The sequence below is a fragment of the Eleutherodactylus coqui genome, chromosome 1 (assembly GCF_035609145.1).
Source record: "Eleutherodactylus coqui strain aEleCoq1 chromosome 1, aEleCoq1.hap1, whole genome shotgun sequence".
Lineage (NCBI taxonomy): Eukaryota > Metazoa > Chordata > Amphibia > Anura > Eleutherodactylidae > Eleutherodactylus > Eleutherodactylus coqui.
The window spans coordinates 181,734,935-181,760,134 of NC_089837.1; the positions used below are offsets into that span (position 1 = coordinate 181,734,935).

A 25,200-nucleotide genomic window follows, 5' to 3' on the forward strand; every position below is an offset into this window, starting at 1 on the left:
GTAACGGGGAATAAGGGAACCGGTTGTCTACACTGATCCCTGCGACGTGGAGTCCCACATACCGTACAGAGTTCTCTAAAACAGGCATTCTGTTGACCACAACGTGGACAATCCCAAGCCGGACCTCTATTTACTTCAGGGCCCGGGGATCCTGATTAAGGGCTGTAGGGAGGTGTATCCATCTGGGCAGTAGCCTGTGGATACGTAGGAGGCAGGGGCGGCAAATTGGGATACAGAGAATTAAAGGGATTATTTGGAGACATTGGTGGAGCGGCCGGGACGACAGGAGAGACTAATGGAACCGTAGGGGTTTCCATGGGAACGTCTATTGGTGGCCGGGCCATAGGACAATAAACTAAAATGCCCTCGCCTCGGGACTCGGAGTCCCAGTGTTCGTCTTCTGCTGTTTTAGAGCAGTCCAGGATGGCCTTCATGCCCTTTTCCAAACCCTTATTTCTTATTTCCTTTCTATGCTTATCCTCATATTGTGACCAAAATTCATAATTGAATGTTCCCGCCTTCTTAAGGCCTATACATTTGTAAACTTTATAGGCTTGTCTGCAAATGTCCTCCCCTTCTCTATCTTTAATTATTTCAATAGGAGTCTGATATATCTTAGATTGTTCAGAACCCATCTTGACCACTTCCAACTATTCTTCACTAAGTATACAGGACGTATATTTCACACAGTAAACTAAGATAATCACTGAGATTATCTGGGAACACACAGTTCCCTGTCCCGGAATAGATTTACAGAACTAAAACGTGGTCAACTTCAAACACTAGGATTCAGGGGAGACCAGACTTCGCCTCTTAGGGAACTTTTAGTAATATTATAACAGATCCAGAGTAACAATATGACTGCCAGAAATGAGACTATAACAATAACAATTATTTCAATCTCCAATACAGACAACATGACTCTTTAAGTCCCAATGAGTGAGTTCTTCCGTCTAGGACAGTTAAATGAACTTATTCACTCTAAAATATGGACGGGGCAGAAAATATAGGAAACAGGCAACAACCAACCTCTAGTCCGTTAGAGACACACAGATCTAAAGAATCCAGACTGTATAATAGTAAGATAAGCTCTTACCTCTACACCGGTGTTTTCAGTCTGGGGTCTCAGGATCCAGTATCCACGTCAACGGGCCAGGAGTTTGTTTCAGTCTACTGGTTGCGATGTCCCGTAAAGGTAAGCCCCGCCCCACGTTGGGCGCCAAAAACTGTCGAGGGTTAGTCTGTACAAACAGACTGGTCAGTGATGTTGTCCGCTTCCAAATTGACCTACGTAGGAGCGCTCTTTTGAGAGTCAAAGCATTGACCATTACACAAGGTATATGGTGAAACAATGAACTCTATTTTATTGTCTGTATCTCTTGGCTTTTATAGAAGATCGTCCTCGCAGGGACGCGACTTGTGGTAAAACAGGGAATAACCTCGTGATTTCACATACATCTGACAAAAACATATGACTTAATCATTCAACAAAAACTTGTGATATATGACATTTAAGAAATAGCTGATTTCACATGACTTTTAGACAAGCACATTATTTTTAGACAGAGAGAGCTAGCAACCTCTTTGCGGTTAGGCCATGTCTTGCTAAATCCCGAGACATCTGCTCTTGGAACTTCCTGATTCCAATAGGTCAGCTCTGCAGAGCTTGTGTCTCAATAGTCATGAGTTCTGTACACATACAAAATATTTGCAATATATTCATTTTGCTAAAATGGATTGATAAGCAACATATATATTCATTTTGATAAACAACATATATTAACTCCTTCAGCCCCTCTTGGCCCCCATCAGTGATGTATAAGAAATCTTGTATGGTGTATTACAGAGGTATTTTTTCTGCAAGCATTATTTCTTGGGAAGGACACAGTGCCGTCTAAAGGCACAATATAGTGGCAAATGGAGAGTTTATGTCTTCACAGAGACTCCATGTGCTGCCAGGAGTCGCAGTACTATCAGCATTGCTATATGCATATGGTCTAATTGTACTGAAGTACGAAATACAGCCATCTGGCATCAACGTCCATCACGTGAATTGACCAATTTATTGTCATATCAAGGCATTATTACTGCTTCTAAGGTTGGGGATACAGTGAGACTTTTTGTGCCATGTGCTTTTATGTAATGCATAGGTATACCAAAGTGAAGTGTGATTGTTCTCAGTAAGAGAAATAAAGTAATCTTGTAGATATGATACCTTTTAATGGCTAACAAAAATACATGATGTTATAGCAAGCTTTCAAATCTATTTAGGGTTCTTCATCAGTCATAATAGGATACATCTGAATAGGCATGCACAGTGTATATACATATATACACATAAAAAGGCACAGATATTATGCAATTAATTTGCACTTAAAACAATGACAGAACAGGATGAGCGGAGGAGTACATTAGTCGACTGTTGGTAACACAGGTAACTGCGCCTTTCTTTGTTTAATTATTTGGCAATGAGATCTCATCGTTGCTTCAAGTTTTCGCCCTGTTTCTACAACATAAAGCACCCCAATATGACATTGAGTGCACACAATCAGTTATTCAACATTGGATGTATGTGAATGTCCCATGGACCTTATAGTCCTGTTGTGGAAAAGAAACTTCACAGACTTTTGAGTCAAAGCATAGGCTCTTCCCAAACACCAATCAAGAACACCCTTAGTTTGGCAAGATGGAAGAAAACCCCCCCAAAAGGACACAGACATAGGTAAAGTCAGCTGCGCCATTAACCTCTCATCTCACAAACCCACTAATCTTGATGCTCAGTGTGCTCTACAGGGGACTTGCATTCAATTCTACTAAACTACTTAATAAACAGAACTCTGCAGTGACATGGGAGAATACTTCAAGAATCTAGAACTAGAGGAGACAGGACTTTCAAGCACCAAAACACGGGAGAAACTAGGGGCCAAAAAGAAAATTGATTGGACACCCCCTCCTAATCGCAATCCCACTTTGGACAAATATATAGACTCATTTAGTCGGGTGGTGCAATCTATCATACTGGATAAGCAGAAAAAGGAAGCATTTAATATCAATGTACAGAAAGAAGGGTCATATATATCCTCAAAAACAACTAGGAGATGACCGTTAGGCCTGCAGTAAAAATGATCCTATAGTCATCATGAACACATCAGACTACATGAAAGCAGACAGACAGCTGACTGACACCAGATACTACACCAAACTGGATCAAGACCCGACTTGGTCCAGTTTGGGGTAGTATATGAGGGAGTTGAGAAGGGTCAGTAGAAGTCTGTCTGTGGAGTCCACAAAACTTTTGCACCTGAGAACCCCAGGGTTGGAATATTCTACATGCTTCCCAAAATACACAAACCTGGTAATCCAGGGAGGCTGATTATCTCAGATTTGGGAATCCTCACTGTAGTAATCTCAGAATGGGTATACAGTGTCCTTTAACCACTGGTGAGAAATACAAACAGCTACTTACAGGACACCGCTAACCTACTCAACCAGAGGTCCCCTCCCCAATGGTGCCATCCTGGCCATCATGGATGTGGAATCCTTATATTCCAACATCCCACCCCCGGATGGACTAAACACCTGCCAGGTTCACCTTGAGACTAATGGCATTGCCTTTGAATCTGTGTTAAAATTCTTAAGATTTATCCTCATGCACAACTATTTCTCTTTTTGCAAAGAAATATATCTGCAACTCACAGGAACTGCCGTAGGTAGTAATATAGTACCACAATACGCCAACCTTTTCATTGCAAAACTGGAGAGTGACTTCCTGGCCTCCTGCTCCATTAAACTATTGGCCTATTTCCACTATATAGATGATATTATAATCATCTGGACTGACTCTGAACAAGAACTAATAAAATTGTATGAGAAATTGAAGGCATTTCACCCCACCATAAGCCTGACAGTGAGCTACTCATATACAAAAATTTACTTTTTGGACACTACCATAAAAACTTCAAAAAACTCAATACAGACATCCTTGTACCGAACACTTATTGATTAGTCCACATGCCTCAGATGGGACTGCTTCACCCCAAACACATTGAAAAGTCCATTGTCTAAATCCAGGCCATCAAATATAACTGGATCTGCTCTAGCCCAACTAACATGGAAAAACATTTATACCATTTTAAAAGGACATTCTTAAATGAGGGCTACTATCCCACCTGAATTGATGATCCTATTATCAGAGCCACCAGGGTACCCAGAAGCCAACTACTCCAATACACAGAGAAGGGGAAAAAACAATAGTTTACCTACAATCCACAGCTAGAGGTATTAAGGAAAACTGCAAGAAAACTACATCCTACTCTACACAAAGATGACCGTCTGAAAACCATATTCCCAGACCATCCCCTTCTGTGTTACAATCTCTAAATTTGAGGAACTTTATGATACAGAGTGTGCTGCCCTCAGATACACAAAAATGAATTTATCCCTGCAGTGTAAGGAGCTGCAAAGCCTACTCACATATACTGACCCCAGACATGATATGGATTTCCAACACACAGCAGGACAATAGGAACCCTGGGATATTCACATATTCTACATCCAATGTTGTGCAGAGAATTCTGTGCACTCAATATCCTATTGGGGGGGCTCTATGTTGGAGAAACAGGACAAAAACTTACAGCAAGAATGAGGTCTCATCATTGTACAATAAAAGAAAGAAGCTAGTGCTGTAACTCTGCCCACAGCTCACAGGTCCTGCGACTTACTATCACCTACCTTCCTCTTACTCAGAGGGCCATAGAAAGCCTACTGAAGCAGACAGATAGAACCCTCTGGCACTGTGAACTGTACATGAGCAATACAGCACAATGCTTCCCCACCTGTTCCCCCATCATGCACTGCTCACAGGATGTTGGAGGCTATAGAAAGGGGAAGAAGTAGTAAATGCAGACAAGACCATTTTGAGCCTTGTTGCGACACCTGGTCATTTGATACTGACATTACAGCGGGCTGGCTGACTTGCTCATGAACACTTGAAAACAAGCTCCGTAAAAATGGCACAATTGCATTTTCCCCATTTTTTTCCTAGTTTTTTGATACCTTATATGGTACCAAAAAAAAAATATAGGCCCTGCAAAAAAACTAGCCCTGGGCTTTAAAAGGTTACCGTATATACCGGTGTATAAGGCGACGGGGCGTATAAGACGACCCCCCAACTTTCACCTTATACGCCGGTAATACAGTGGAGAAAAAAAATCAGTACTCACCTCCCCAGGCGTTCTGTCGCGCTCTGGCAGGCTATCGCTCCCATCTGGTCCCCGGCAGAACATTGCTTTTTAAAAGCGGGGCTTGAAATCCCCGCCTCCAGAAAGCTAATACACATGCCGTCAGCCAGTTACAGCCATTCAATGACATCATTGAATGGCTGTGATTGGCTAAAACACACGTGGCTTCAGCCAATCACACTATTCAATGACATCATTGAATGGGTGTGATTGCTAACACACGTGCGCCTTCAGCCAATCACAGCCATTCAATGATGTCATTGAATGGCTGTAACTGGCTGACGACGTGTGTATTAGCTTTCTGGAGGCGGGGATTTCAAGCCCCGCATTCAGAAAGCAATGTTCTGCCGGGACCAGATGGGAGCGATAGCCTGCCGGAGCGCGACAGAACGCCGGGGGAGGTAAGTACTGATTTTTTTTTTTTACACTTTTTTTTTTGTATTACCGGCGTATAAGACGACCCCCGACTTCAGAGCAGATTTTTCGGGGTTCAAAAGTCGTCTTATATGCCGGTATATACGGTAAGTGGGTTAACCAGTGAGAGAAAAATATTCCTGATCTAGTTCAGGTCCACTGGACCATTTTGAGCCTTGTTGTGACACCTGGTCATTTGATACAGAGGGGGTCACTACAGCGGGCTGGCTGACTAGCTCATTTCAGTAACTAAGCTAGCTATTACAGAGACAGAAAAAAGTAGCTGGCTTAGATTGATATGACCCAGTCAGCAAGCCCAATGCAATGACATCACCGACAACGAGAGGTCCATACCACTTGTCTAGGTGCCACCGCTGTGCCCAAAGTGGAGGAACCAGTACCACTGGGCATGAACTGGATTGGTTACATTTTCTCCTCCCTGTGTAACCCCTTTAAGGACTCTGATTATTCATGATGCTAAAAGTATACATTCTTGTGCCTTCTAGTAAATAACATATCATTTAAACCTATACGTTTTTTAACATGGAAGCATATGAGTTACTGATTACTAATTTATGACATCCACCAAAAGCATCTGGCACAGTCATATAGTAAATAATGCATACACGGATGATCTCTATTAAGGGACAGCATATCTATGTGTTACTATGTAATTAGAATGACTGGCAGCAATCCAAGGTATGGAAAAATACAAATGCGTTTATTTACCCCATAACAAACAAGCAACGTTTCGGTCAACAGACCTTCCTCGAGCATTGAGCTTGAGGAAGGTCTGTTGACCGAAACGTTGCTTGTTTGTTATGGGGTAAATAAACGCATTTGTATTTTTCCATACCTTGGATTGCTGCCAGTCATTCTAATTACATGGACTGCATTTTTTGAGCTTATCTGGTTTGGGCTCTGATACTGGCGTTTGCACTTTTTACTTGCCTGGCTTTACTTGAAGGATTGCTGCAGTGCTGCTGGGAACTTCATTGTTTTTCCTGGATATCTATGTGTTACTATGACCACCATGCACACAAAAGTACAAGAAAGACATATGTTTTAAATAGACATGAGCGAGCGTACTCGGATAAGCACTACTCGCTCGAGTAATTGGCTTTATCCGAGTATCGCTGTGCTCGGGTCTAAAGATTCGGGTGCCGCTGCGGCTGACAGGTGAGTCGCAGCGGGGAGCAGGGGAGAGCGGGCGGGAGAGAAGGAGAGATCTTACCTCCGTTCCTCCCCGCTCTTCCCTGCAGCTCCCCGCTCTGTGCCGGCACCCGAATCTTTAGACCCGAGCACAGCGATACTCGGATAAAGCCAATTACTCGAGCGAGTAGTGCTTATCCGAATACGCTCGCTCATCTCTAGTTTTAAATCCCGAAATCTCGAAAACCACCTTTATTTAATGTGCTCGTTCATTATTGTTCTTCTTATATCCAATTGATGGAGAATTTGTGCGCAATAACTATTCATCATGTGTCTCTTACAGACCACGTCTGACACCAAAGGAGAAAAAGGTGACCCTGTGAGTAAAACTGGAACATATTATTAGAGATACAAATTGTATCATTTTTAGAATGGTTTCATACTGAACTTTTTTGGCATTGAAAGTCAATCAATCTGTTTTGAACGTTTAATGTGTTTTATGGATTATTGGATTTACTTGCTCATATTTCAAAACGGCTGCCCTGATGTAGGACTTATATAGAATAAAAATTACAGAGAGATTCTTTGATTAGGAAATAATCAATGCCAGCCACACAAATGAATTATTTTATCCTGATCTTAGCACCAATGGCTGGATGAAGTTCTGCTTGGAAATGTTTAATAGAATTTAGAAAACCCTAGACTAGATCCTTAGGAAGACTAAAAAACATGCAATAACTTTCCCGCTTATTGTTTAAATTCCTTTCCCTTTCCAAGAATGTCCCTGCTTACATCCAGAGGCTAACAATCTATGTAGCACTAATATTTCTCATAGCCGATATTTATTACAGTTGTATTTAGCCTAGATCTGTGGTTTTCAACCTGAGGTACATTTACCACAGAGGGCTCACACAGAGGGTACAACTTTCTAGGGGGTAATCATACTGTTTGAAAGCTGTGTTTTGAATGTGCACCATAGCTTATTATCATAAGGCCCATTTAGACAGGACGAACGTTGGGCAAACGATGCCCAACACTTGTCTCCGCATACACTCGCTCCTGTGCTGTTGCAGGAGAGCTAGTATCGCCGGCTCGCTCACAGAGTGACCAGCAGGGGGGCGGGGAGGCTGCAGTAAATTTCACTCCTCACGCTCCCCCACTTCTCTCCATTGACTTAACATAGCAGCAATTCAGTACTGAACGGCTGCTATTTACACTGGACGAACATTGTTCAGCTCAACGTCCATCAGTTATGCTGCAAAAACAATGGACGATGAGCAAAACAATGAGCGTTCAGTGTAAATAGCAGCTGTTCAGTACTGAATGGCCGCTGTGTTAAGTCAATGGTGAGGGGCGGGGGAGAGCGAGTAAAGAAATATTCTCCAGTCGTCCCGCTGTGAGCCAGCAATACTAGCTCCTGTGCAGGTGCCCGACATTCGTCCCATCTAAATGCTCCTATAGCCTTTGGTTATTTTTGTGTATTGTATTTCAAAAGAGAATATGCTGCCTAGAAACATTGAATTAGATGATACTCTATGAATTAAAAGGATTGGCTTGTGATTCAAACATTTTAAAGACAGCAGATTTAAAATCCATATTGATGACAGTGCAGGCCTAGATGGCGCCCTGAGCTGAATTTTTTTTTGGCATCTCCTGTCATCAGGGAAAAAAAATTATATATATATATATATATATATTTTTTAATATATATATATATTGCACTGTATTCTGCTTGTGTAGAAAGCAGAAAGATAGCAGCATGCCAACATCAGAACATCTCGGTGAATATCTGCAGCACCGGAACTAAGCTCATTACATAAATACAGCACTAGAACCAAGCTCAGTACATACATTCAGAACACAGCTTAGTACATAAATGCAGCTAAAACCAAGCTCAGCAGTTAGATACAATATTACATTTAGTAATAGTACAATTGTATAGTACATAAATACAGCTCCTGAACAAAGCTCATAACATAAATATAACAACAGAACTTCTTCTGTGGTGGTGACACTAATGGGTTGATATGCAGCACGGCAAAAGAAAAGAGGGGAGGAGACAGAGCCAGAAGAATAATGATTTCTGTAGCTCATTGAACTGCTGCCACACAGAGGAATATCATCTGGCCAGGCAGAACTAAAGGGAGTGATCTCCCCCCAACCTACATCTACCCAATGCTCCACTATAACCTGGTGGTTGGCGCCATGTGCAACCACAAGGGTCGCTAAGGCTGGACATGGTTGGTTTAATCTTTGCAGAGAATTATCTCGTCTTGATGCAATTGTAGCAAACAAAGTGAAAAATTTTAAGTCTGTCCTGGATCCAAGCAAGGAGAGATCTGGAAAATGATGAGGTACTAAAATACAAGGGACAATAGAAGGTCTTATTTATAATGAGTAGAGATGAGCGAGCACCAAAATGCTCGGGTGCTCGTTACTCGGGACGAAATTTTCGCGATGCTCGAGGGTTCGTTTCGAAGAACGAACCCCATTGAGTCAATAGGCGACCCGAGCATTTTTGTATATCGCCGATGCTCGCTAAGGTTTCCATTTGTGAAAATCTGGGCAATTCAAGAAAGTAATGGGAACGACACAGAAACGGATAGGGCAGGCGAGGGGCTACATGTTGGGCTGCATATGAAGTTCCCAGGTCCCACTATTAAGCCACAATAGCGGCAAGAGTGCCCCCCCCCTCCCAACAATTTTTACTTCTGAAAAGCCCTCATTAGCAATGCATACCTTAGCTAAGCACCACACTACCTCCAACAAAGCACAATCACTGCCTGCATGACACTCCGCTGCCACTTCTCCTGGGTTACATGCTGCCCAACCCCCCCCCCCCTGCACAACCCAGTGTCCACAGCGCACACCAAATTGTCCCTGCGCAGCCTTCAGCTGCCCTCATGCCACACCACCCTCATGTCTATTTATAAGTGCGTCTGCCATGAGGAGGAACCGCAGGCACACACTGCAGAGGGTTGGCACGGCTAGGCAGCGACCCTCTTTAAAAGGGGTGGGGCGATAGCCCACAATGCTGTACAGAAGCAATGAGAAATCCAATCCTGTGCCACCTCCATCTGGAACTGCACACGTGGGCATAGCAATGGGGAACTTATGTGCCACACACTATTCATTCTGTCAAGGTGTCTGCATGCCCCAGTCAGACCGCGTTTTTTTATAAATAGTCACAGGCAGGTACAACTCCGCAATGGGAATTCCGTGTGCACCCACAGCATGGGTGGCTCCCTGGAACCCACCGGCTGTACATCAATGTATCCCATTGCAGTGCCCTGGACAGCAGAGCTAACGTCAGATTAAATGCAGGTGGGCTTCAGCCCACACTGCATGCCCCAGTCAGACTGGGGTTCTTTATAAGTAGACACATGCAGTTACAACTCCCTGCGGACCCACAGCATGGGTGGGTGCCAGGAAGCCACCGGCGGTACATAAATATATCCCATTGCATTGCCCATCACAGGTGAGGTAATGTCATGTTAAATGCAGGTGGGCTTCGGCCCACACTGCATGCCCCAGTCAGACTGGGGTTCTTTACAAGTGGACACATGCAGTTACAACTCCGTGTGGACCCACAGCATGGGTGGCTCCCTGGAACCCACCGGCGGTACATAAATATATCCCATTGCATTGCCCATCACAGCTGAGGTAATGTCATGTTAAATGCAGGTGGGCTTCGGCCCACACTGCATGCCACAGTCAGACTGGGATTCTTTAGAAGTGGACACATGCAGTTACAACTCCATGTGGACCGACAGCATGGGTGGGTGCCAGGAGGCCACCGGCAGTACATAAATATATCCCATTGCAGTGCCCAGCACAGCTGATGTAACGTCAGCTTTAATGCAAGTGGGCAAAAAATTAATTGGATTACACTGTAGGCGAGGGCCCCAAAAAATTGGTGTACCAACAGTACTAATGTACCTCAGAAAAATTTCCCATGCCCAACCAAGAGTGCAGGTGAAACCCATTAATCGCTTTGGTTAATGTGGCTTAATTTGTAGCTAGGCCTGAAGGCAGCCCAGTTAAAATAAAAATTGGTTCAGGTGCAAGTTTCAACGCTTTAATGAGCATTGAAACGTATAAAAATTGTTTACAAAAATTATATGACTGAGCCTTGTGGGCCTAAGAAAAATTGCCCGTTCGGCGTGATTACGTCAGGTTTCAGGAGGAGGAGCAGGAGGAGGAGGATGAATAGAATACACAGATTGATGAAGCTAAAAGGTCCCCGTTTTTGATGGTGATAGAGAATGATGCTTCCATCCGCGGGTGCAGCCTACGTATTGCTTAGGTATCGCTGCTGTCCGCTGGTGGAGAAGAAAAGTCTGGGGAAATCCAGGCTTTGTTCATCTTTATGAGTGTAAGCCTGTCGGCACTGTCGGTTGACAGGCGGGTACGCTTATCCGTGATGATTCCCCCAGCCGCACTAAACACCCTCTCTGACAAGACGCTAGCCGGAGGACAAGCAAGTACCTCCAGGGCATACAGCGCGAGTTCAGGCCACGTGTCCAGCTTTGACACCCAGTAGTTGTAGGGGGCAGAGGCGTCACAGAGGACGGTCATGCGATCGGCTACGTACTCCCTCACCATCCTTTTACAGTGCTCCCGCCGACTCAGCCTTGACTGGGGAGCGGTGACACAGTCTTGCTGGGGAGCCAGAAAGCTGTCAAAGGCCTTAGAGAGTGTTCCCCTGCCTGTGCTGTACATGCTGCCTGATCTCCGCGCCTCCCCTGCTACCTGGCCCTCGGAACTGCGCCTTCGGCCAATAGCGCTGTCGGATGGCAATTTTACCATCAGCTTGTCCACCAGGGTCCTGTGGTATAGCATCACTCTCGAACCCCTTTCCTCTTCGGGTATGAGAGTGGAAAGGTTCTCCTTATACCGTGGGTCGAGCAGTGTGTACGCCCAGTAATCCGTAGTGGCCAGAATGCATGTAACGCAAGGGTCATGAGAAAGGCATCCTAACATGAAGTCAGCCATGTGTGCCAGGGTACCTGTACGCAACACTAGGAAGATCACTCCTCCTCCTCCTCAGGCCATACACGCTGAAAGGATGACAGGCAAGCAGCATGGGTACCCTCAGCAGTGGGCCAACTGTCTCTTCCCCCTCCTCCTCATGCTCCTCCACCTCTTCCTCCTCCTCCTCAACGCACTGAGATATAGACAGGAGGGTGCTCTGACTATCCAGCGACATACTGTCTTCCCCCGCCTCCGTTTCTGAGCGCAAAGCATTTGCCTTTATGCTTTGCAGGGAACTTCTCAAGAGGCATGGCAGAGGAATGGTGACGCTAATGATTGCAGCATCGCCGCTCACCATCTGGGTAGACTCCTCAAAGTTTCCAAGGACCTGGCAGATGTCTGCCAACCAGGCCCACTCTTCTGTAAAGAATTGAGGAGGCTGACTCCCACTGCGCCGCCCATGTTGGAGTTGGTATTCCACTATAGCTCTACGCTGCTCATAGAGCCTGGCCAACATGTGGAGCGTAGAGTTCCACCATGTGGGCACGTCGCACAGCAGTTGGTGCACTGGCAGATGAAACCGATGTTGCAGGGTGCGCAGGGTGGCAGCGTCCGTGTGGGATTTGCGGAAATGTGCGCAGAGACGGCGCACCTTTCCGAGCAGGTCTGACAGTGGGTAGCTTTTCAGAAAGCACTGAACCACCAAATTAAAGACGTGGGCCCGGCATGGCACGTGCGTGAGGCTGCCGAGCTGCAGAGCCGCCACCAGGTTACGGCCGTTGTCACACACGACCATGCCCGATTGGAGGCTCAGCGGCGCAAGCCAGCGGTCGGTCTGCTCTGCCAGACCCTGCAGCAGTTCGTGGGCTGTGTGCCTCTTCTCTCCTAAGCTGAGTAGTTTCAGCACGGCCTGCTGACGCTTGCCCACCGCTGTGCTGCCACGCCGCACGACACTGACTGCTGGCGACGTGCTGCTGCTGACACATCTTGATTGCGAGACAGAGGTTGCGTAGGAGGAGGAGGGTGGTTTAGTGGAGGAAGCATACACCGCCGCAGATACCACCACCGAGCTGGGGCCCGCAATTCTGGGGGTGGGTAGGACGTGAGCGGTCCCAGGCTCTGACTCTGTCCCAGCCTCCACTAAATTCACCCAATGTGCCGTCAGGGAGATATAGTGGCCCTGCCCGACTGTGCTTGTCCACGTGTCCGTTGTTAAGTGGACCTTGGCAGTAACCGCGTTGGTGAGGGCGCGTACAATGTTGCGGGAGACATGGTCGTGCAGAGCTGGGACAGCACATCGGGAAAAGTAGTGGCAACTGGGAACCGTGTAGCGCGGGACCGCCGCCGCCATCATGCTTTTGAAAGCTTCCGTTTCCACAAGCCCATACGGCAGCATCTCCAGGCTGATCAATTTGGCTATGTGCACGTTTAACGCTTGAGCGTGCGGGTGCATGGCGGCGTACTTGCGCTTGCGATCAAACACTTGCGCTAGCGACGGCTGGACGGTGTGCTGAGAGACATTAGTGGATGGGGCCGAGGACAGCGGAGGTGAGGGTGTGGGTGCAGGCCAGGAGACGGTAGTGCCTGTGTCCTGAGAGGGGGGTTGGATCTCAGTGGCAGGTTGAGGCACAGGGGGAGAGGCAGTGGTGCAAACCGGAGGCGGTGAATGGCCTTCGTCCCACCTTGTGGGGTGCTTGGCCATCATATGTCTACGCATGCTGGTGGTGGTGAGGCTGGTGGTGGTGGCTCCCCGGCTGATCTTGGCGCGACAAAGGTTGCACACCACTATTCGTCTGCACTTTCAGTGAAAAACTGCCAGACCTTTGAGCACCTCGGCCTCTGCAGGGTGGCATGGCGCGAGGGGGCGTTTTGGGAACAAGTTGGTGGATTATTCGGTCTGGCCCTGCCTCTACCCCTGGCCACCGCACTGGCTCTTCCAACCTGCCCTGCTGCTGCACTTGCCTCCCCCTCTGAAGACCTGTCCTCAGTAGGCTTAGCAAACCAGGTGGGGTCAGTCCCCTCATCGTCCTGCTGCTTTTCCTCTGAATCCTCTGTGCGCTCCTCCCTCGGACTTACTCCAATTACTACTACCTGAGTGATAGACAACTGTGTCTCATCGTCATCGTCCTCCTCACCCACTGAAAGCTCTTGAAACAGTTGCCGGAAGTCCCCAGCCTCATCCCCCAGACCCCAGGAACTTTCCAAAGGTTGGGCATCGGTCAAGACAAACTCCTCTGGTGGGAGAGGAACCATTGCTGCCCATTCTGGGCAGGGGCCCGAGAACAGTTCCTGGGAGTCTGCCTGCTCCTCAGAATGTGTCATTTTCATGGAGTGAGGAGGCTGGGAGGAAGGAGGAGCAGCAGCCAGAGGATTCAGAGTTGCAGCAGTGGACGGTGCAGAACTCTGGGTGGTCGATAGATTGCTGGATGCACTTTCTGCCATCCACGACAGGACCTGCTCACGCTGCTCATTTTCTAATAAAGGTCTACTGCGTGGACCCATTAATTGTGAGATGAGTGTGGGGACGCCAGAAACGTGCCTTTCTCCTAATCCCGCAGCAGTCGGCTGCAATACACCTGGATCAGGAGCTCGGCCTGTGCCCACACCCTGACTTGGGCCTCCGCGTCCACGCCCTCTAGGCCTACCCCTACCCCTCAGCATGGTGTATTACCAGTAGTGCAGAAACAGAACGCTGTAATTAAATGTGCCGCTTATTGGCCTGTGGTTGGAGGCTGACTTCGCTTACGGAACGCACAGCAGAGCCAGGAAAGAATTTTGCGCAAGCCCGCTGTAACACTTAGCTGGCTGCGTATTAATTAGGACTACTACCCCCAGCAGAGACGCAGTACAGTCAGGACGGTCACAGGCAGCCCAAATATATTTTTTTGTCCCAATTTTTTTTGGAAAAGCCCACTGCCTATATAGACAGTATATGTCTTTCACGTTTTTCACTGTCCCTGCCTCAGCACTACTGGCCCTATACTATGTAAAGTTACTGCAGTGCAGACTGTTTCCCTCTGGACAGGATGACAGCAATGATGTAACGGGCAACGCAGAGCCAGGAAAGAGTTTTGCGCAAGCCTGCTGTAATAATAATAATATTAATAATCTTTATTTGTATAGCGCCAACTTATTCCGCTGTAACACTTAGCTGGCTGCGTATTAATTAGGACTACTACCCCCAGCAGAGACGCAGTACAGTCAGGACAGTCACAGGCAGCCCAAATATATTTTTTTGTCCCAAATTTTTTTGGAAAAGCCCACTGCCTATATAGACAATATATGTCTTTCACATTTTTCACTGTCCCTGCCTCAGCACTACTGGCCCTATACTATGCAAAATTACTGCAGACTGAGGACGCAATGCTCTGCACGGCCGATATACAAAAAAAAAATGTGCAACAACAGTACTGCACACGGTCAGATGTGGCCCTAAGAAGGACCGTTGGGGTTCTTGAAGCCTAAAATCACTTCTAATACTCTCCCTATAGCAGCTCCAGCATCAGCAGCAGTTTCCCTGAGCTATGTCAGAATGCATCTGTGGCGAGCCGCTGGAAGGGCCGACTTATATACTCGGGTGACACCTGATCTCGCCAGCCACTCACTGCAGGGGGGTGGTATAGGGCTTGAACGTCGCAGGGGGAAGTTGTAATGCCTTCCCTGTCTTTCTATTGGCCAGAAAAGCGCGCTAACGTCTCAGAGATGAAAGTGAAAGTAACTCGAACATCGCATGGTGCTTGCCTCGAGTAACGAGCATCTCGAACACGCTCATACTCGAACGAGTATCAAGCTCGGACGAGTACGTTCGCTCATCTCTAATAATGAGTTTATAACAAAGCCATAATTCAGTGGCTAATCTGAATCCATTTGAGAATGGTAAGGGATGAACCTGATCTTACAATAATAATCACTTTTATAGCCTATGCTGCAGCACCTTACTTCACTTGATAGTATGTTTCTGGCCCATCGGGCTTACAATTTTTAAGAAACTATGGGAAGAAACTCACACAAACATAAGGAGATGTTGTCATTGGTTAGATTTGATCACTGGGACCCCAGAACTGCAAGATACCAGTGCTAAACACTGAGCCACCATGCTACTCAATGTCAAGAACAGTGCAAAATCCATTATTCTTGCTTTCCAATGTACCAGGAACGTGTAAACAGAAAGCCCCCAAAACTCAAATGAATAGCATCGGCATTAAACATGCAAACATTTACTTCATGTAGCAATGATGTCGAGATTATTGGTCAAACTTTATCGAATAGGAATGAAAATAAAAAGAATGCAAGTATAAAGCTTTTATTTGATAAATGTGATCATGATTTATACCAGTGCTGATTGAAGAAAACTACAGGCAAATAGGCATAATTTTTCAAAACATCACAGATGTCATTGGTTAAATATCAATATATCAGACTTATGCTTCTAGACAGAGATTTAAAACCATTTAAGCTTTAGAAAACATAACATAATATATTTCATTATATTATATTAATGGCACGTATCAAATCAAATGTGTGTATGTCTATACAATTCCTTCAGCTCTATACTGTGTATTAAACTGAAACCTAACTGTTAGAACTGTCTGGTGAAAGAGTTTTAATTAGAACCTGGATTATCACTTTGCTTCTCTTTCTTGAAAGGGAGAACACGGAACTAAAGGAGAGCAGGGATTAAAGGTAATGCATTAAACTTGAAACTGAAATATGTAAGGCCCTGTTCACACTTTTGTAGCCTTAGGTTTCCATTGCTTTTTGATGGAAAGAATAGTTTTGCCTACTATACTACTTGCAGTGTAAGCAAAAACAGAAGAAAACCTTACAAATCCCATTACAGATCAAAGGGACTCATCATAAGTGTAATGGATCCTTTAGAAATGGAAACTATAATAGCAATAGAAACAGAAAAAAATCAAAATGCATGTAGTTTGAGTACACCATAGTTATTCAGCCGACAATTCATCGCTGGTGACTAGTGATGAGCGAGCATACTCGCTAAGGGCAATTGCTCGATAATATCATCCACAGAGATCATACTATTGGATTTATGTCCAAATCACTGATCTCTGAACATATGCCACTTTCACACGAGTGGATTTTAGTCAATATTTCACATCGGTATTTCTAAGAAAACCAGGAGTGAAACCTGATCGCAAAAAATGTATAATGAAAAGATTTGCATCTCAGTTGTGTAATGGATCTGGGTTTTGCTTATCAATACTGATGCAAAATACTGGACAGAATGTCCGTAAGACCGCATGCACATTGGCGGATCGGATTCCACATGCAGGAGCCTGCAGCAGAATCCAACCCTGTGCCCAGCCGGCATCCGACCATACCTGTCTTTTCTTCTTTTTCTTTGTACTGCGGATGGTCTGCACGGCTCAATGTCGGACATACACAGTATAATTTTCTTTTAAAACTCCTGCTTTTCTGATGTAATCCGCAGCTCCTCCACAATGCTAATTGCGGACGGGCCGCGGGTTGGACGACTTCCATTGACTTCAATGGAAGCCGTTCGTGCGATAACTGCAGTAAAACCAACTGCATTTTCCGCTCGTGTGCATGAAGAATCATTTTTCCATAGCATCCTATGGAAGGTTATTGCCGCGGGATTTTTGCTGTAAACATCCGCCTGTGTGCATCAGGCCTTACTGTAGTCTAAGTGAACTATTAAAGGGGTTGTCCCGCGCCGAAACGGGTTTTTTTTTTATTCAATAGGCCCCCCGTTCGGCGCGAGACAAACCCAAGGGATGGGTTAAAAAAAAAAACGTTTAGTACTTACCCGAATCCCCGTGCTGCGGCGACTTCTTCCTTACCTTAGCAAGATGGCCGCCGGGATCTTCACCCACGATGCACCGAGGGTGTTCTCCCATGGTGCAGCGTGGGCTCTGTGCGGTCCATTGCCGATTCCAGCCTCCTGATTGGCTGGAATCTGCACACGTGACGGGGCAGAGCTACGCGATGATGCGTAGAAGGGGGCGGAGCCAGAACTCCGCTCGTGCCGAGACCCAAGAGAAGGGAGAAGACCCTTCTGCGCAAGCGCGTCTAATCAGGCGATTAGACGCTGAAATTAGACGGCACCATGGAGACGAGGACGCCAGCAACGGAACAGGTAAGTGAATAACTTCTGTATGGCTCATAATTAATGCACGATGTATATTACAAAGTGCATTAATATGGCCATACAGAAGTGCTTACCCCCACTTGCTTTCTTGGGACAACCCCTTTAAATGTCATCTTGTGTATTAGAACTTAGACTGCTCTACTTACAGTATTTATGCAAAAAAACAAGTTCTATTAATGTTTTCTTGATTTTATGGCAAAGGGTGAAACAGGACATCCAGGACTGCCAGGATTTGCAGGTGCTCCTGGCATTGAGGTATGATCATACATATATTTTTGATTCATAACAAAGCAATGTTCCAGCATTCTATATAATCACTGGCTATAAATGTACCCAGTTTCATATAGCAAAGGATCCTTATAAATTTATACATCTAAGGCTCCATTCACATGGGGCAATTCGGTTGCAATAAAAACTGCACCAAATACTGCATTTGCAAAACTGCTTGCGTTTTTTGCCACATTTTACTACAAACATAGTAAAGATGCACATGGTTTCACCAATGCACTTTTTGGTGCGGTTTTTATTGCAACCGAACTGCCCTGTGTGAATGGAGCCTAAATCTGTAAAATAATTGTGTATTGAACTTGTTTTGTGATGTACATCTGCAGCTTGTCACAGAATACTCAGTATAATTAATTCAACATATTCACTCCTGTTTATTATTAAGCAATTATTAATGCCGCTTGAAATGTTTTAGGGGCCAAAAGGGGAACCTGGATCAACTGGACCACAAGGCTCTCCAGGAGAAGCAGTAAGTATAGCTTTCACTTATAGCAGTATTTTTGCTCTATAGGTGACATGTAAAGCTTTCATAATTGGCATGGTTGAAGTAGGAATGCGATGAATCCACTTGTTATGGTTTTGATTCCAATTCCATCTCTCTCTCTGGCTGGATTTTTACATGGAGTAACGGCATGTGGTTCAATTATTGCCCAGCCACACTGGCCAATTACTGGTAATACTAACTGTTTGCCATGAAAATTGTGCAGCCATTGGCCATCGTGTGTGAAGGGGGTCCAGATTGTGTGCGGTAACTACACAGTGGAAACCTAGCCTTTTGGATTTTGACCACAACTCTTGCAGGTTACTGGGGATTAGTTATTTTTTTAGTACAGCTTTTATACAGGTACAAAACAATGCAACTATTGCTGGTAGATTGTATCAACTGTGAAGAAGCAAATAACCGGATCCTGAGAAAATATACTTGTGGTTTAAATTTTACTTAAGTAGAACTTTGATTTATGCATTAAAAGGGTTGTCTAGGCTTAGAAAAACATGCCTAATCTCTTCCCAACACAGTGCCACTCTTGTCCGAGGGGCTGTGTCTGGTATTACAGCTCAACTGCACTAAAGTGAATGGGAGCTAAGCTGCAATACCAGACACGACCCACGGACAAAGGTGGTGCTGTGTTTGGAAGAAAGCAGTCATGTTTTACAACTTCTTTAAGCACTGTTTAACCCCCTAATGCTACAGGATGTACAGTTATGTTCTGCAGCTTCTGGGTATGTATTATTATGGTTTCCAATAATAAGCTAAACCAGAGCACCTCTTAAAAAACTGCAATAATTGAAAGTTGTGTACTATGATAGAGATACCACACAATAACATTTAGTACAAAATCTGATTGAATTATTTCGATTGGATTTACATATAAAGTAACTAGCAGACTTCATCTATTAAAAAAAAAAAAGAAATATGCATTTATTTTGTAAACTTATATTTACAAGAATGTTGTCAATTTGTAAATATTTGAATGTGGAATAAATTAAGTCTGCTGTGTATTTTTGTTGTTTTATCAATATTGCACTATTATAACAGGGCTTACCTGGAGAGCACGGAATACCCGGAAAATCAGGCTACAAAGGAGAGAAGGTATGTATTTGTTAGTTAAGTTTATTGTTGTCATTTAACTTTAAATGTCTTTTTCTTCAACATTTTATAAGTTACTTGTACATTCAATGAATCATTTTCTAACAAGTTTGCTTGGTTAGTGATTCATTGTTGTTTAATATGAAAATATTATATAAGGAGACGCAAGAACAGCGCCTCGCTCTGTATGACTAAGATGTAATTAGGAGTAAAATAAATAGAACATTCACTTAGTAATAGTTGGAAAGAAATGTTTATTTTATATTTTTAACAATGTCTAACACCCACTTGTGTTACTACAATAGCTGCTTTTTTCCCCACTTCACAAAGTTTTCCTCTTGTGTGCAGGCCAAATGGAGTGAAGTTTAGCCTAACTTGTTATATTTTAGAAATATATATAAAGGGAAATGTTCACCACATGTTACACTGTCATTATGGATTTTTATATACTAGGTATTATGGCAAGTTACGGGGTATTGAGCTCTTGGGAACACCAGCTGTCCTCCTCATAGATGGGAGGTTGCATCTCAGTAACCCACGTCCAGTCCAGAATTGGTAGTAAAAGGCCCAATATCCACAGACGGAAATTCCACGGCGGGATTCCGCGTGGAATTTTCGCCATTGCACGCTGCCATAGGATTGTATCAGTTTATGCAATCCTATGCTGACAGCCACGATTTGACCGCGTGAAAACTCACGCCGTATTAAAATCTCGGCAGGTCCTGTTTCTGTGCGGGCCTTGCAGAGGCTTGCATGGAAACGTCACCGCTGACACGCCGGCTCTGCTCTGCACACTTGCGGCTGAGTGCCAGCCGGCACATCGCAGAGCAGAGAGAGAAGACGCTGGACAGGTAAGCGGGAGGTCAATGTCGGGGCATATTTCGCATCCCGCTGCGTAAATCTCGCAGTTGGAATCTGACCTGGCCGTGGGCATGAGCCAAACTCAGGAAATCCATTTATTTTGATAGCATAGCAGGCAGCAAAAGTAACAAACTTCACACTGTTGCTTTAGACATAGTACATACAATTATAATAAACATCCCTGGCCATGTGGCCACTGAAAAACACAATTTATTTTCAAACTAAATCTGGCCTAGTGCCTCAAATGCATAGCACATAGTCCAACATATATCCTACCCAACCAGAGTTTCAGTCTAGGGGGCGTCCTTCCCTGTCAGACTTGTGGTATTCAGCCTCAGCATCTTGTCTCCACTGCACCTCTCTGGTTTTCAGCAGCAGCAGGCCTGGTGCTTAGTGTGTCCAGAGGTTTTAACTCCTCCAGACTCATCCATACAACTGTCCCTACTGCTTAGCACACAGCCCTCTGCAGGTCATTCTGCCTTGCACACTATCTTGACAAAAGTATTGGGACATACAAAGAAGGTGATGAAATTCAATTGAAAATGATAGGAAGATACAATATGTTATGAAAGTCTCTTCTACGGTGTCATGTTTGTATAGTGTTTGTGCTTTTCTTCTCCCTTATATGAACATGAACTTATTTATTTCAAAGGGAGATTCAGGTGGCCCTATAGGATCTCCTGGACCCCCTGGTCCTAAAGGTGAACCAGGACCACCAGGATTTGGATTACCTGGGGAACCAGTAAGTATTTATGCTTTATTTCCCTGTTCTGAGGGCATTTCTCTAACAATGTATTCAATGATACACTGCTTATTTTTCCATATCCAAGTACAGTATATACAAATGTATTCATAGGATATGCCTGACATGCACAGTATTTGGTCATAAGCCTCAAGCCTACAATACATCTTCAAGTCTCAAAACTTTCATCCTTTTGTTCCTTATTTAGATCTCTATGGGTAAAATAGTACATTGTCTGTTAAATAAATATGCTTGACTCCACATATAACAGCGTCTGTCTTATATATGTGTTTAAGTCTTGTGCCATTTTTAAATATCTGATATTTTGGGTTCTGTTTTGATAATCAGCAAAATGTCTTACATAAACTGGAGTGAAGTTATCCCTGACTGTAAAATATTTCCTAATGGCAGAATTAGCTTGCATGAACTCTTGCATGGTATTATCTTCTTTGAAATAGAAAGCTGATATGTTCTAAAACTTCTTAAAAATTTTGTTCTTACTTTTCAATTTTATTAGGGACCAAATGGGATATCTGGTGCTCCTGGTCCACGGGGCCCAAAGGTAGGTTTTATTTCTAGAAAATCAAATTTGATTATACAGTCATTTCAAATATTAACAACAACGCTTTTATTTAATGAAAGTGAAACTATGGTTAGATTTTTTTTACTATATAAATGGATACATGTGAATTCATGATATTTTATAGTATATCTTATTAGGGGAATGTGTTATCCTCCTCACCTTCCAGCACCCTATCATTTTATTTTGCCTACCTGGAAATCTTTTGTAAATGTTTACAAATTTCATCACTCAACAACAAATATGTGTTGAGTAAAACTGTTAGGCCTCATGTCCATGGGCCCACACGATTTCCCCGGGCAGAATCCTGCTGCGGATTCCACCTGGCCTGCAGACATGAGGCCAGAAAATACATTATACTCAACTGTCCAGACGTTGCAGGGCTCTCCTCCATGGTGGCCGGATCTTCTTTCTTCTGCACAGCGGATGTGCTCGGGATACGGGGGCGTGCCGGGTGTATGAGCCATGCCGTCTTTTATTTTTTATTAAACTCCTGCTTTCCCGCGGCATGGAGGAGGTGACAGCTGTGTCCGGACAGTGGTTACAGATGGCTTCCATTGGCTTCAATGGAAGCCGTGGGAGCCGTCCATGCGGGAAAACTGCACAAAGATGGAACATGCCGCACACCAGGGGAAAATGACATCTACAGACATTTAATTACCTGTGGGTGCCCAATGATTCTCTATGGGTGCGGACCACACACATGGAAGACCCGCATGGTTTTTGAAATTCCATTTTTGTCGTGGACATGAGGCCTTAGAAAACGAGGAGATAGAGGTGTAGCTGTCTTCATCTTTTATCAACAAAGTCTAAAAGCACCAAATTAAAATGTTATTCTTGGAATATGAACATTGCAGCAGCTTACCAAATACAGTCTATCAAAGAAAAGAGACCAGAAAGAAATTCACAGAACATGAATACAAAACAGCTATACATCCCATTTTTTACAATTTATATGCATAACATTTGAGACCTTCTGTGGGACCAGTGTAGAGATTCTGAAAGGTGGTGTGGTGACAGCTGAGCCTCTCATTGGCTCAGCGCAGGGACCAATCTGATTGGTCCCGCTGAGCCAATGAGAGGCAGCAGTCACTCACCCATTCATAAATTCATGAATGGGTGTGTGAGTGAGAGCTGCCTCTGATTGGTCAGGCTGTGACCAATTAGAGGCAGCTCATTCAGCAGGCGGGGATTTTAAAGCCCCGGCTGCTGAATACTATAGAGAAGCAGTTCAGGAGAACTGCTGGCGGCCGCCGCTGAACTCCGGCTGCAGCGGAAAGGAGAGTATACATTTTTTTTTTATTTTTACACATTTCTGGATGAATTGCAGGGAAGGGCTTATATATTTAAGCCCTTCCCAACAATTCATCCCACGCTCGCCCGCAGCGCATTGCTTTCAATGGAGCCGGCTGTATTGCCGGCTCCATTGAATTCAATGGGCTAACATCGTTCTTCTCTGCCACAGCTGTTACAGCTATGGCAGAGGAGAACGATCTTTATGCTGACATATTTTTTTTTTACACATTTTAGGATGATTTTCAGGTAAGGGCTTATATTTTTAAGCCCTTCCCGAAAATTCATCCTGAGATCGCCGGCAGCCCATTGCTTTCAATGGAGCCGCTGTATTGCCGGCTCCATTGAATTCAATGGTCAGTGTTTATTTAATCGAGATGAGTACCGCGTGGGCAGCTCCTGCCCGTTTCTAATGAAACGCGGCTAGGAGCAGATTTTTCAGGCGATTTTTTGGCCCCGGTCACGCGATTTGCGGATGCGCATCCGTCATGCGATCTGCAAATCGCGCGAAAAAACGCCTGTGTGACTAAGGCCTGAAAGTGCATTTAAAATTCTTTTTAAAGACAGTTACATCAAGCCATTAATGTCGCAGCAAACAACCAGATTGTTTTTCTTCTCAAAAAAAGGAAGCAGATCCCTCTGATGTTCTCTGTACTGTGAGACCCTGACATCACGTTGGAGAAGATTCCATTGCTGTAGTCTTGACCCTAGAAGTTCCGCCTTCTCCTTTGACAAGTCAAGGTCTCGAATGAGATCACTCAATTCCACTTGACTCAGTTTGTCTGGTGTATCATCTTTCACCTCAAAGTCAGGGTCATAAGATTTCTGTTCCCCGGTTGATTTGCCTTATACATTACATCAATCAGCTTCTTCTTAATTTCAAATGACCCCTGCCATTTGATTAGGAACCTTCTTTCCACTGTTGGAATAAGGACTAACACTCAATCTCCCAACTCAAAAGTATGTACTTTGGCCTCTCTATCACAGCTCATCTTTTGGGCTTGTTGAGCTTGTTCCATATTTTGTTTGACAATGTGCATAACAGCTGCAGTTTGATTGTGCATTTAGGCCTTAGTCAGACGGGCGTTTTTTGCCGCAATTTGCGCATGCGCATGCGTCCGGCGATTTTATAAAACCATTGCTTTGCAATGGTATCGGACACATGAGCGCTTTTTATGCGCTCGTCCGATAAATTCTAGAACAGAAATCGCAGATCGCACCTATCTGCGATCTGCGATTCCTGTTCTGTTCTCTATATGCGCTCAATGGGGCCGGCGGCAGCAGCGCCGACCCCATTGAGAACATATAGAAGACAAATCCTTCTTCTCTGCCACAGCTGTAACAGCTGTGGCAGAGAAGAACGATGTTTGCCATTGAATTCAATGGAGCCGGCAATACAGCCGACTCCATTGAAAGCAATGGGCTGCCGGCGTGCGTGGGATGAATTGTCGGGAAGGGCTTAAATATATAAGCCCTTCCCTGCAATTCATCCAGAAAAGTGTTAAAATAAAAAATATATATATACTCACCTGCTCCCGGCAGCCAGAGTTCCGTGCGGCCGGCCTGCAGTGGGTGTGAAGGGGGTGTGAGTCAGACCTGCCCCCTGATTGGCTCAGCGCTGAGCCAATCAGGGGGCAGGTCTGACTCACACCGGAAACAAAAAACAAAAGTCCCACCTTATCTTCATGTGCTGCAAGCCTCAGTTCCGCAAGCAAGTATACTCACAAGCTGTTGCCATCCGGCTACTTCTGGCTCTGAATAAACGCAAAACAATCCAATTGCAGGAATACAGCTTATTGTGGAAAAACTTGCTTTTTATTTTCTTTTTGGTGCTTGAATGATACAGAGAACGCGTTTCGGTTATGAAACCTTGTTCACCTCTGACTAACAAAGCCATTATGCAAACCTTAAAAAGGTTTAGTGAAAATAAGTGAATTAAAA

At 44.7% G+C, this 25,200-nt stretch overlaps 1 protein-coding gene across 7 annotated transcripts in view; it reads left to right on the forward strand.

Moving 5' to 3' along the window:
- Nucleotides 1-25,200, forward strand: part of COL19A1 (collagen type XIX alpha 1 chain) — an 859,492-nt gene that overhangs the window by 592,219 nt on the left and 242,073 nt on the right. For 6 of the 7 annotated variants that reach the window (XM_066604267.1, XM_066604301.1, XM_066604294.1 and 3 more), the window contains 7 exons: nt 7,150-7,185; nt 16,428-16,463; nt 18,112-18,165; nt 18,611-18,664; nt 19,733-19,786; nt 21,297-21,386; nt 21,904-21,948. In XM_066604267.1, coding sequence (XP_066460364.1) covers nt 7,150-7,185; nt 16,428-16,463; nt 18,112-18,165; nt 18,611-18,664; nt 19,733-19,786; nt 21,297-21,386; nt 21,904-21,948 — 369 coding nt within the window. The remainder of the gene's footprint in view (nt 1-7,149; nt 7,186-16,427; nt 16,464-18,111; nt 18,166-18,610; nt 18,665-19,732; nt 19,787-21,296; nt 21,387-21,903; nt 21,949-25,200) is intronic. The other variant, XM_066604321.1, reaches the window with a different exon arrangement.